The sequence below is a fragment of the Halichoeres trimaculatus genome, unplaced genomic scaffold, assembly GCF_033239565.1.
Source record: "Halichoeres trimaculatus isolate MK-OKI-2021-1 unplaced genomic scaffold, fHalTri1.1 fHalTri1_scaffold_22, whole genome shotgun sequence".
Taxonomy (NCBI): domain Eukaryota; kingdom Metazoa; phylum Chordata; class Actinopteri; order Labriformes; family Labridae; genus Halichoeres; species Halichoeres trimaculatus.
Window position 1 is genome coordinate 8,682,007 of NW_027437200.1, and position 12,994 is coordinate 8,695,000.

A 12,994-nucleotide genomic window follows, 5' to 3' on the forward strand; every position below is an offset into this window, starting at 1 on the left:
AGGACCCTGAGAGGCTTCAGTGCTTTAAAAAGCGAGGTTGTAAAAAGTGAAATAAAATATAAAAGGCTGGGCAACCAAACCATATGGCACTGGCATAAACTTTCAGTCAATAAAAACAATAAAACTTTGAATATTCTTCTTGATATCACACAGCAGAGGTAAATGTCCCAATAGCCAGTCAGTCTGCAGATTTTATCACACATCCAATTACACGCTCATTTCCTGCAGCAAAACATTCACCAGAGAGAAAACAGATTTTCTCTGGAAAACAGATCTCCTCCACAACCAGACCACAAGAAACTAATGCAAGTCCCAGAGGTCAGGATGAGCTGCATGAGAGAAAACAGCTGATATTTTCAGCCAGGCTCCGGAGCTGATGCATAAACGCAGGAGGTCAAAGTCAGGAAAGTTGAGGGCAGAGAGAAGATAATAATATCGCATGATTGGTGTGAAAACAGAAATAAAATAACGTGCAACAGGATGAGTACAATCATCAACACAATGTGAGACTGCTTCATACTGTTCTCTGCTCACCTGCTGTTTTTTTCACACCTTGTACAACAACCGTGATAGGAATCACAGCACTGATATAACAGCGAAGAAAACATAAACATGAGACTCTGCAGCTTTGACTTAAGTGTTTCAACATTACAGTGTGGCTTCTCAAGTGTCTCGATGTGTGACGTCCTGCCTCCTTAGACCTCCACAAACAAGCTGTGAGCTAATTCAGAGTCTGCATCCTCTGTAGGAAGCATTAGAGGGCTGACTGCGGCACTGCAGTGCTTCAGGCTGTCTCAGTTAGGGATGAGAATCCAGATGAAGAACTGGTTCCAGCTAGTCTGTGCTACTAACATCATTGCACTTTTCCCTTTAAGTTTTGCTCTGTCTGTAGCATCTTTACATGGTTACAGCTCAAAAACTTCCAGTTTACTCTCACTGGTGTTTTAGAAACCTCTCATTTTAGCCTCTGTCGGAAACACTTTGTTTTAGCTGCTGTCTCTTTAAAGTGATACTCTGGGATGGAACAAGTTGGGTCCTATCACAAGGTTTAGGGCAGAAATTACCCCTACAGCAGTGTTTTTGTGCCGCAGAAGCCCAGGGCGCTCGCACCAAACACCCCCTCCCTGCTCCTCTGCTGGTTTCCTCTGCACTCAGACGGGGCCATATTTTACTTGGCTAAAAACACAAATAAACGGACTCCCACCGAAAAAATCTGATATGGGTCTGCATTCACGCTATATTTAGAGAATTTTCAGCGCGTTACTTTCACTCAAAAACACCGCTAAATATGGCTCTAGTTCTCATCGTGTCTCTTCGTCCTGGCAGACTACCTGTTTGTTTATATCTGGCACGCCGCGCGCACAGACTGATACACTAAGCAGCGAGCGCCTCGTTGCCAGCTGTGGCTCTGCAGCGGAGGTAGCGCCGTTTTACGACACGATGAGAACTAGAGCCATATTTAGCGGTGTTTTTGTGTGAAAGTAACGCGCTGAAAATCCTCTAAATAAAGCGTGAATGCTGACCGATATCAGACTTTTTCAGTAGGAGTCCGTTTATTTGTGTTTTTGGTCAAGTAAAATATGGCCCCGTCTGAGTGCAGAGGAAACCGGCAGAGGAGCAGGGAGGGGGTGTTTGGTGCGTGCGCCCTGGGCTTCTGCTGCACAAAATCACTGCTGTAGGGGTAATTTCTGCCCTAAACCTTGTGGTAGGACCCAATTTGTTCCATCCCGGAGTATCACTTTAAGGCAAACCCCCTTCCCTCTGATTGGTCAGCCCCTGGGGCCTGTCAGGGGCAGAACTATGGGCAGACCTTGATGTTTGAGGCCCCAACCTCCAATGTGTCATGAACCAGTTAGGAGATCCATATGACTTCATCATTTCAGCAAGTCTCAAGAAGATCTCATTAAGACCTTGTGAGGACCTTGTGCTGAATTTAGAAGGGAGTGTTTTGATCAGTTTACTGACAAATTCAGGAATTTCTACAACGTATGATGGCTTGAAAATCTGCACAAATTTGGTCTGAGTGCCCAACTGTGTTATTTCTTATCCACATTTAAATATGGGAAAGCAGGATACCCCCTCTTTAAATTTTCCCACAAGTCACACTAAAGTGGGCTGAAATCTGTCTTAAAACACTGCTATGAACACAAAACAGATTTTATTGGGATTTCATCATAAATAACATGTTGAACAGATGCTGAAATAACCACGAAATGATGCAGATTTGTAAAGGACTGAATTTTTGCTTTGTTAGGATGTCAAGATGGTAAATAAAAACATTAAAGTGTTTGTAAGTTGGACAGAGTCTGAACAAAATGTTTCTGATCAACAGTGTCAGCGTTTTGTGACACAGCCTCATTTGCACAATAATATCAAACGTAATTCATGACTTTAAAAAACACAGACTTCATCTCTAAAGTAATGTTTGTAGGCGTGAGGTCAGTAACACAGAAACCTTTCCTCAGATCTAAACCTGCAGAGTGTTGGCAGCAGATATCTCTTATGTAACGGCTTCAGTCCAGTAACACAAAAACCATCATTTTAAAACACACACTTGGCTAACCCAATTACAAAAGCATTTGCCTGAGGGTGATGTGTGTGTACCCACACAGCAAAACCACAGAGATTTGTGAGTCCACAAGGTGCAGGCGCATACAATGATGGAGCTTTGTTCCCTCCAAACGCTCACAGCTACCGGGAAACACTCTGGGGGAGGCAAGCCAAGTCTCCTTCTTTGTGCTTGTGTGTGTGTGTGTGTGTGTGTGTGTGTGTGTGTGTGTGTGTGTGTGTGTTCATATGTGTGTGTGTGTGAACCTTTGACCTTCCTGAGGGAAGCTGCTCCACTAGGGAGGAGAAGGGGGGTGCGGATGTTATCATAAACGCTGCTGGGCCTCTGCAGCCCAATCTTACCCCGGTTTAACCACCGTATTTATCTCTTTAATGACAACACAGCTCCAGTAATATCCTGCACACAACAACCCAGGCTGTATGAGAATAACTGCACATTAAAGTCTTCAAAAGTCTGGACTCTGGTTGGTTCTGTTTTCCAGTTTGCAGATGATACTGTGGTTTCCTTCAGGTTGATTTCAAAGGCTTTCTTTCATCATATCAGCCTGTTTTTTTTTTGTTTTTTTGAGGAAGATCACCAAAATGTTGAGTTAAAGCACTAGTTTATCATTTTTTTCCAAAAATCATGCAAAACTTAGTCCTCTAAAGGCAAGAAGAAGATGAAGCAAGTGAAAGCAGAAGAAACAACAATTTGCAGCTTAATACTCTTTTCAGGAGACAGAGGAAACCAAAATTTCCTGTGACCTGGGCCTTTCTAGCTGGTTGTCTATCAAAAGAGATGAGGCAAGACTTTCTTTTTCTTTTTCTCTACAGTCTAATCCAGAAATTTATGTCATTCATGCAAAGTAAAAACTTTGTTTAACACCTCTAGTTGGGCTAGAAATGGGAACCAGAACCAAACAAAGCACCTGTCCTGTCCTTTCCTACAGGCTCTGCATTTTTAGAAAAATCAGACTAAAGGGAACTGGAGCTGGTGATGAACTTCTGGTTTTGCAGGTCTGGTAATCTGGTTTCCAGCTGCGTGCTCATTTACTCTGTTTTAAGCGAATTTAACAGCAATTTAAGTTTATATTGCTTCCAAAAAAAGATAACAGACTTCATGCACAGCGACTACACCACAGATCAGATCCCAATCAATGAGCTGCACAAATGAAGTGCCACTATTATCCTGGGGCAATGTTAATATCAGACCATTACGACTGCTGAGAGCAGATGTGTATCAAACACAAGCTCCAGAAATTAAAAATGTAACACACCTCAGCCTTTAGAGGCAGCGTCAGCATAAAGAAGAGTGTTTCCTGTGTTGCAGGCAGCAGCTTCAGCTTTGTCATATGACACACTGGTTGTCAACAAGACAGTTCAAGGGGGGCAAGACAGGATGCTACTGGGAGTCAAAGGTGAATGTTTAACACATTCAAGCTGACAGATAGAGCAGAGTCTGACTTTTTGATGACCTATAAATTATACATGTAACTGAGTGTTTTCAAAACACCAATGAATGAGTGGTAAAGACCATATGAAATAGAGAAACAAGGGCAACAAGGCCTCATTACATCCTTTGGTCTGGCAGCGGTGGCTTTAGCCAAACATCATCTTCTTCAGTCACTGGAGATTTCTGACTTGGACCTTGTGTTAATTCAATCATTTCACTCAAGACCTGGTAAGACAGAAGCGTACCCAACAATATCGAGTATCAGTGCTACTAGTACTTTTGATACATAAAATTTCAATTCACAGTGACGGATTATTTTGAACAAAGACAGCACAGTCGCTCTGACATTAAGTCCAAAATAACACACAAACAACTCTCTCTGAGTTAAATTTTTTTTAAATAAATTAACAAAAGTGCAAAATTAAACTAACAACTGTCAGAGCTTTAGTGATTTTTAAAATAAACTGAAGTGTATCAGCTGCCTTCACGACTACCTTGAAAAAAGGCTGGTATAGGCCTGATACCCGATACTGATACCAGTACTTGTCTATCCCTCGACAGAAGTCCGGAAAATTTTGGAAGGGAATTTGTAAATTTGCACTCACACATGTCACAGCTCACTTAAAAAACTTCTGGACACACTTCCAGGTATGTTGTGTGTGTAAAAAGACTAGACACACAGTAGTAATAGCAGCATATCAGCACAATCAGCCTCCATAAACTTTAGTCTTACTAAAGGTTCCAACAACTGAACAGCAGAACTGTAAAGAAAACTGTTATTAACCTGAGTAAAACTCAGAGTATGAACACGTGGAAGTGAAGAAAGGCTGCACACAGCTGAGGAAAACTGCTGAATGCAAAGCTTCAGCCACTCAAACAATGTTTTACTGTTGACGGTTTCAGGTTAACAAGTAAAAGCTCTTTAGGTATGAGCCGGTTTTATTGATCTTTGTGCCCTCTGTGCTCTTTCCCTCACCAACACTGTAAAGTTGTGTGTGTTAGACAGAAGAAAAAACATCAGAAAGATGCTGAAATGTCAAAGTGGGTCCAGATTTTATATATTTGACTTTTATTTGGTAAATAAAAGCTTAAGAGAAAAGCTTCAGATCGCACTACTTTCTGAGAGTAAGGATGAGAGTAGAGCTGTGGAGGGACTCTGCCTGACAGCCGCGATGATGGACTGGTGAATCAGAGAGGGCTGTCACCACCTGCTCACACACACACGCACACAGTGTGTGAGTGCAGAGGCAGGACTCCATATGGCTCATATAATGACAGTCTGAGTGGGTATAACTACCAGGTATCTCATTGAAACTGAAACCACCTCATTACTCAGCCACAAAGACGGGATAGGTGCTGCAAAAACATGTATTCAAGACTGAAATGTCTACAATCGAGCCTACAGAGGAGAGCCGCCCATAAATTTGAGCTGGATGAATAACAGCGAGTCACTGTGACACAGAGACGTCAGTACCTGCTGTGTTTAACACGCAGGTGAAGGTGGGCTGAAGTGAAGAACACATCCCTATAGCTTTCTTTTTTTAAGATATGAAAAATGTAGATTAATGCACAGTGATTGATCAAACTGAAGAAGAGTTTCTTATTTTCTTTCCACTGAGGATAAAGAGATTCCAGTGTTTAACATCTGCTTCTGATGGTGTGTCCAAAATTCAGCCTTCATCTCTACATCAAACCACCTTAGAATAAACAACTCAATTGTGCGGATGTATTTCTTCTTCTGATGTGATATTTTGTAATACAATAAATAAAACAATCATTAAAACTTGATTTCATTCACCTGTTAGAAAGCCCACACATTCTGGCACAGTAAGAAGGAAACCATGTTCCACAAGTTTTCACAGGTGAGGAAAAAAGTTTTCTCAACGAATCTTTTATGTCACCTGAAAGGTCGTCACACAACAAAGGTGTAGAGAAGAAATACAAAGCAGCAGCAGCTTCAGCTAGCATTAGCACCAAAAGTGTTTTGGGGGCGATCCAACAGACATTTGATAGCTGCATAAAGTTTACTAGCAAGCAACAAATGAGAGCTTCTGTAAATGTATGATGACCCTTCTTTTTCAGGTAGCAGGCTGAGGATTTAAGCTGCTAAAAGTTTATTTGGAAATAGTATTCTGAGTCTCTGCTGCTCTGCAGACATATCTCTGACATTAGGGATTAAGCTAAATTTGACTGAGTTACTGTCGTTTATCAGAACCATACACCACACAACCAAAAAAACTCCTTCCTTAAAGACTTTAAGGGTTTAAAATTGATGTCTAACAACAAATGAACCAAAAAGCTAATTTTTATTTTTTTGATTCAAGGTCACTAATCAGATAAATCCATAGAGAAACTTTGAACACAATAGCTCAATACAAAATACTGTGTGTGTAATCATGACAGGATATTATTGTTATTAACAAATATGATGGCTACATTCCATTTGAATGTCCAAACCAGCCAACCACCTGAGGCGAACGCAGCCCTCACTAATGAAAGTAGTCCTTGTTGTTGTTATTAACCATACATGTCATGATGTCTGTCACACACTTTTTGTGACCGAGCGAGCAGGAGGAAACCTTCAGGGCTCCCCTAACATACAGCTATCGACCCCGGCGTTTTAAACTTTGTCATCATCACAGTTTTCATGCCTTCATGCATCATTTGTGCTCTAAAGGATATTTGACAATTCATCTGCTTGATGAGTGCCACTCAGGGTCAAAGATGCTATAAGGAGGATCTTTAGTAATTGCACGTCCTCGCCATCTTCTGGCCTGGAGTCTCCACACGCTGTCGTAAATTACTTTTAGCATGTGTTCATTTTGGAATTAAATAGAGATGGGATCAAAACAAATTTTCTTTGTCTTACCACAAAATTAATCACAGAAATCATTTTCAACAGAGAAAAACACAGATCTCTGTGTTTCATCTCGTCTCTCTACTTAACATCGTCAGCCGGCACGGTGTTGTCAGAGACCTCGACGAGCCATGGATCAATCAGGTCCTGGTCAACCTGAACTGTAAGCTAAGAAGTAGCAATGTAAAATAACCTGTAACCAGCAATATTGGTGCTGATAATCTCAATTTAAAGTGTGGATTAGGGTCAGACATATATCTAGAAGGGAGACTTTTTCCAAGATCACTTTCAAACTCCTCACAGCCCCTTTAAAGTTACTCCCCAAATACGGGGAAACACTCAAAACCAGAGGTAGCTTTGGAGAAAAGTCATCCAGACCATAAAAACTGCATAAATACCATGTTGTGTTTTTTTCTCTTCTATGGTTTGAAACATTGGCTTTACTTCCTGAAATTGGCCCTGGAATTTTCAGTGGTTCTTCAACTTTTGGTCGGTAAGAGAGCATCAACGGATGGCTCCATCTGTATCCATATGCATGTCTGAAATAGAGGCTAATGAGTTTTAGGACTCAGCTAACCCTTATACAAGTTACTTAGTTTTTCCTAATTGGTCCCCTAATTTGGGGGCAACAAATTGGTAAAAAAAAAAAACTTTCCAAAAAACCTGCAAAACAACTCCTACAATTATTCCTTCAAACATATGTGCATGATCAAGGAATTACTCAAATTTGTTCTGGTCTCCAGCATGGCCAGGATATTATTCTAACTTTCTGATGACATTACAGAGAGGCTCCCTGAAGAAAAGCCCTGTTTGTTTAAGAATTAGAGGCATTTAACCAGAAACAGCTGCAACATCAATGAAAACAGTCATTTTGTCTAACACAACACAGAAGTTGCAGGTTTTGACGTGGTGTTGTTGTGTGTGCAGTAACACTGTGTTGGATTCAGGGCAAAGTGGTTTCATTCAGCTGGTGGAGCAGAGGCTACAGTGCTTATCATACTGGTTGGCAGATCAATTCCCATCAGGCCCATCTCTCATTCCTTCCCTTCATTTCCTGTCTCTCTCAAAGTCTTCCTATCAAATACAGGCTGAACGCTCAAGAAATGCTTTGCAGGAAGAAAAACAGAAAGAAGAGAAAATGCTGAAGTCTAACTTTGCAAAGAAATCAACTGAGACGTTGGTCGACCAGCAACTCCTGTAATCTGTGAGGTTTAACTATCGTTTAGTGTCAGTGGAAAAATAATGATTTAACCTTGACAAAAAGCTCTTTGTGTGTCAGGATCCTTTTGATAATGTTGTTGAACACCTAGAATAACAGCCAGAGCCTGTCAGATACCAGGACCCCCCACTAAGTAATTCTTCAAGTATTCCTGAAAGCCACCTAGAGACTCATTTGTGGTTTCAAATCACATCAAGACTGATTTTAAAAACATTAAGCCCAAACTGGCAAAGCAGAAGCAGACATACCCTGACTGTCGGCTCCAAAAACACTGGACTGGACTACACTTTCCAGAAGCGTAAGCTGATACCAACCTGTGTGCTGTAGACAGATATATACAGTGGTATCATTTACCGACATGCTGAGCTGAATGAGACGTGTTTATCCAAGAACCTGCACTTGGATAAACACGTCTCCACCAGGAAGCATTACTGCAGGTATGAGATGTGTTCATCATCGTCTCTGTGGTCATTAGCGCCGGGCTTCCCCAGTAGCAGGTGCCTGAGCGTGTGTGTTTATGTGTGTTCAAGGCCTCCTCATCCCACAGGGCCTAGACCTGGGTTGTTATGAGCAGATGGTCATAATTAGAAAAGCACAGAGAGCAGCGCTCAGCAGAAGAGGAGGAGAGAGGCAGGGGGTGTTGCTTTAAGTCTGGCAGATTGATTTCAGCAACCTGGATGGGGTAATCCTCTTTTCAAGAAGGCGAGGCCGAGGTATAGTTCCCTTTAATCTGCAGAGTCTCACACACATACTTTAAAGTTGGGCTCCCCGCTGTTGTTTGAATGTCCCGAGCAGCTGTAAGCTGAGATAAAGTAAGTGACACAGTCAGGGAGAACAGACAAATGTGATAGTGTTACAGCAGAAAACACAAAAAACTATTAAAACCACTGTTAGAGTCAACTACAGCTGCAATACAAAGGATGAGATCCCTTTGGAAAGACGAGGATTTCTGTATGAATTGGTCATAAAATGTTTTTCTGATCTTCATTAAAGTCACAACAATAAACAGACACAGTCAGAGTGATACCACACATTGAACCCCTCGGCTACTGACTTCTCCAAGAGCTGAATGGAGTCAACAGTCAGCCAGAGTCCAATCACTGAGACCAGATCGGAGGTGCTGGTTAAAGCCAACGTCTATGTCTCCCACAACAGAGCTCTCAGAAAACCTCGTAATAAATGTTGACGTGCAAAAACCTGAAAGGGTCAAAAAATTATCTCAAAATGCCTTGATGTTCATTAGTCCACTGAGACAAACTGTCTGTAAATGGAGAAGGCTCAGCACTGTAGCTGCTCTCCCTGGGAGTGGCCTTCTGTAACGATAACTGAACACAACACTGAACTAGGACTGAACGATTTTGTAAAATAATCTAATTGCGATTTTTTTAGACCAATATTGCGATCGCGATTTAGCATACGATTTTTGGGGGGGCACATTTATCTTCTGCATTGTTCACTTAACTCAAGTTTTAAGTTATTCTTTAATATGCCTAACACAACATACGATACCGTAAACATTTAAACAAGTCTTTTTTGCATTTCTTAATTGCAAAAGAAAATTTTACTGACCTCCAGTTGTCAGTAAGAGTAGCAAACCATACAGAATAAAGTGATCAAGGGGGATGGCTCTGCCAGCCACGATCATTCTACTGGATGGATCTTTGTAGCTCATGGGGTTTTTTGCCAGAAAATCAGCATTTTGAAGTTTGCTGGTTTGAAGGGAGAACAAGTACAAGTTACAGTATTCCCTTCAGGCCTGTGTGCATCAAACTTTTTTTGGTTTCCTAATTGCAGCCTTTGCGATTTGAAAACTGCATTCTTTTACATTGCGATGTCAGTTTCAAATCGATTAATTGTTCAGCCCTACACGGAACTCTCCATGAGGAGAAGAAGAATCCTTGGAACAGGTACCTGGGCGCCAACAAGAACCACTTCAGGTGCCCGCAAGGCATGTCCTAAAAAACCAGCACTGGTCACAATGGACCTCCTTCAAGAAATTTACACGTTTCGTATGCTGCGTTCCATTTGTACTCGGAGGTTGAAATTTCCGAGTTCTGAGTGGGAACGCCCAGCTAGAATGCCCCCTAAGGTCAGAATTATGGACTTGTAAATCAGAGCACCACACCACCCCTGAGTTCCCATTAGGAATTTCAGAGTTCAGGGATAAACATTAATTAAGCTCCTGTAATATTCTTTTTATTTTAGAATTTCTGACAATCAGCCATATATACAGTATTATTCTATGTTTATATACAGAAATACTGCTGTTATAGCAAGTTTTTCCTACTTGGCAACTGGAACGCTGAACTCAGAGATGAAGTAACTCCCATTCCTGACTTTCCAGGTACGAGTACAAATGGAAAGTACCACTACCATCATTGTTGTGTATATTGTTAATAATAACAGGGGAATAATTAGCATTGACGTGAGCAGTCTCTTGACACAGTAAGCCGCCGGTTCGGTTTGTCTCAGTATGGCGTGCACTTTGTGGCGTTTCCACTGACTTATCCCGGGACAGATCCCTAAAAACCGAGACGAGCCGGCCTACTTTTTTGGGACCCTTCCGTATGGGTGCCAGACTGAGCCGATCCGCTCTTGGAAGGTGGAGCAACACACTGCAGACCGTTGATTGGTCTAAAAGAATCGTCACTTACCCCGACAGCGGCTGCATTTCTCTTGGCGGCACACAGACTTCTCTGAAACAAAACTTGATTGCACTTTGTATCAAAGAGCTACATGCCAATCACATAGAGGAAAATTCTGCATGTCCTCCATCTGTGCTCTTTATTAACTGTGTCGAGTTTTTCTTCTTTGTTGGATTTAATAGTGGGGTAAGCTGCTACGGTGTCGTACTATTGTTTAACCGCTGCGGCTTCCAGCATCCTGCCTACCACGAGAGGGCACAGTTTGCTGTGGAAATGCAAACGGGATCAGGTTTAACTGTACCTAACCGTCCCAAACAGTACTGAACCGACCCGGACTGCTTGGTGGAAACACGGCTTTATACTATTCCTTTTATTATCATTATTAGGAAGTGATTTGCGCAGTTTTGTTCAGGGAGTTTGTATCAGACAAGTAGCACCCCCCCCATACCACTCATTTCCCACGCATCTGAGGTAGCCCTCAGTTTAAGAAAGACTGGTAACCCCTGCCTTAGAGGGTCTGCTAAAGACTTAAACAAATCTCTGACACATCTTAGATATGTTAAACACCAAACAAGAATCATAGGAGGACACCACAGAGGAAACCACTGCTGTACAAAAACAACATTACTGCCGGTGTGAAGTTTGCAAAAAAGCACCTGGGTGCTCCACAGCACTACTGGCAAATTGTTCTGAGCACAGATGAAACTAAAGGTATGTCATTTAGAAGGAAAACACAACACTATGTGTGGTGGAAATAAGGTACAGTACACCAACATCAAAACCTCATCCCAACTATGAAGTATGGTGGAGGGGCATCCTGGTTTAGGGCTGCTTTTCTGGTGCAGGGCCTGGACAGAATGCCATCATTGACTTAAAAATGAATTCCAATGTTAATCAAGACATTCTGGAGGAGAACTTAAAGCCGTCTGTCCACCAACTGAAGCTTAACAGAAGTAAATCACCAACATTACCAGAAGAAAACACACCCTCTGGAGTGGCCTAGTCTGATTCCTGATCTCAACCCAATAGAGATGCTGCAGTATGACCTCAAGAGAGGAAGTCAACTGAAATCCCAAAAATATTAGTGAACTGAAACAGTTTTGTTCAGGTAATTAGTCCAAAATGTGCAGTTGTTATCTGCAACATAAGTAAACTTTTAGTTGAGTTCATACTCAAACCCATATTCATCACATAGAGTGTGATGAAGAAGAGGAACCTGCATCTCAGAGAAGGTTTCTCTTTTCTGTTTGAAGATAACTTCAAAGGAAGAGTCCTTTTATTGCTGTAGCTACATGTGGCTTTGCTTTAATAAAGTGACTGTAAACACCTCATAAACTACGCCCAAACTCATGAGTCCGACCAGCAAGAAAAAGCTCTATTCTGGATCATGAGCATGCTAGCATCAGCACTAAGGCCAGGAGACAAACGTTATGGGCCACTTTGAAAAATAAAGTTAAATAAGTATACAAGACCCGAATTTAGAAGTGAGTAGTTTTTATAAAAGATTAATATAAATTAATTTTCACAGAGACTCTATGTTGAAAGCTAAAAAGGTTTAAAGAAAAGTGGAGAGGAAGAAGCGGAGGTTCAGCTGAGACGCCATCCCCGTTAGAAGAAAGGGGCAGGTGTCGATAAAACAAAAGGCTCGTGATAATAGCCCGGCTGTACGCTCGTACTTGTTTGAAGTTGAAAGAAACAGAAGAAAATGAACCGACCTGCATGTGTGATATCGGACAGGTCGTAGTTCTTGGCGCTGCGGGGAAACTCCTTCAGTTTACGGTTGGATAAGTTGAGAGCCCCGCTCGCTGCAGCCTCCTCCAGCGCCTTCTCCACGCTCCGGCTGGCCGCTACGGTGGCCGGCAGCTGGGCTCCATCCCCAGCAGCCATCAAACGTACAGGTCTGTTACTTTGAAAGAGGCGTCCGCTTCACTTTCATTCCCCGCAGATTGTTGTAAACTCCAAACTGAGTGCGTTCACTCCGAAACTTCTTCAAAAGTACAAAAATAAATCCGAGAAAAATCCGGAGAAGACGTGCGTTGTGATTGCGTTCCTCACACAACGGGAGCTCTAGTTTCTTCCACGAGAGCGGTTCGAGCTGTCAATCTTCAGGAAGTCAAGACGATACATTTCACAGCACGGCTACAGGAAAACGATGCGCTGCTTTCAAAATAAAAGCCTAAATGAATAGTTTTCAAGCAGCCCCAACTTTTGGATGAAAGCAAATGGACAATACGACGCAGGTAACTCTAACCATGTAAAGAAATAGATGCTTT

The 12,994-nt window shown here is 42.0% G+C and overlaps 1 protein-coding gene across 2 annotated transcripts in view; it reads right to left on the reverse strand.

The window, feature by feature from the left end:
- Positions 1-12,833, reverse strand: part of lrch4 (leucine-rich repeats and calponin homology (CH) domain containing 4) — a 64,503-nt gene extending 51,670 nt beyond the window's left edge. For both annotated transcript variants that reach the window (XM_074699313.1, XM_074699312.1), the window contains exon 1: positions 12,437-12,833. In XM_074699313.1, the coding sequence (XP_074555414.1) occupies positions 12,437-12,608 (172 nt within the window). In that variant the 5' untranslated portion in view covers positions 12,609-12,833. The remainder of the gene's footprint in view (positions 1-12,436) is intronic.
- Positions 12,834-12,994: the final 161 nt, after the last annotated feature.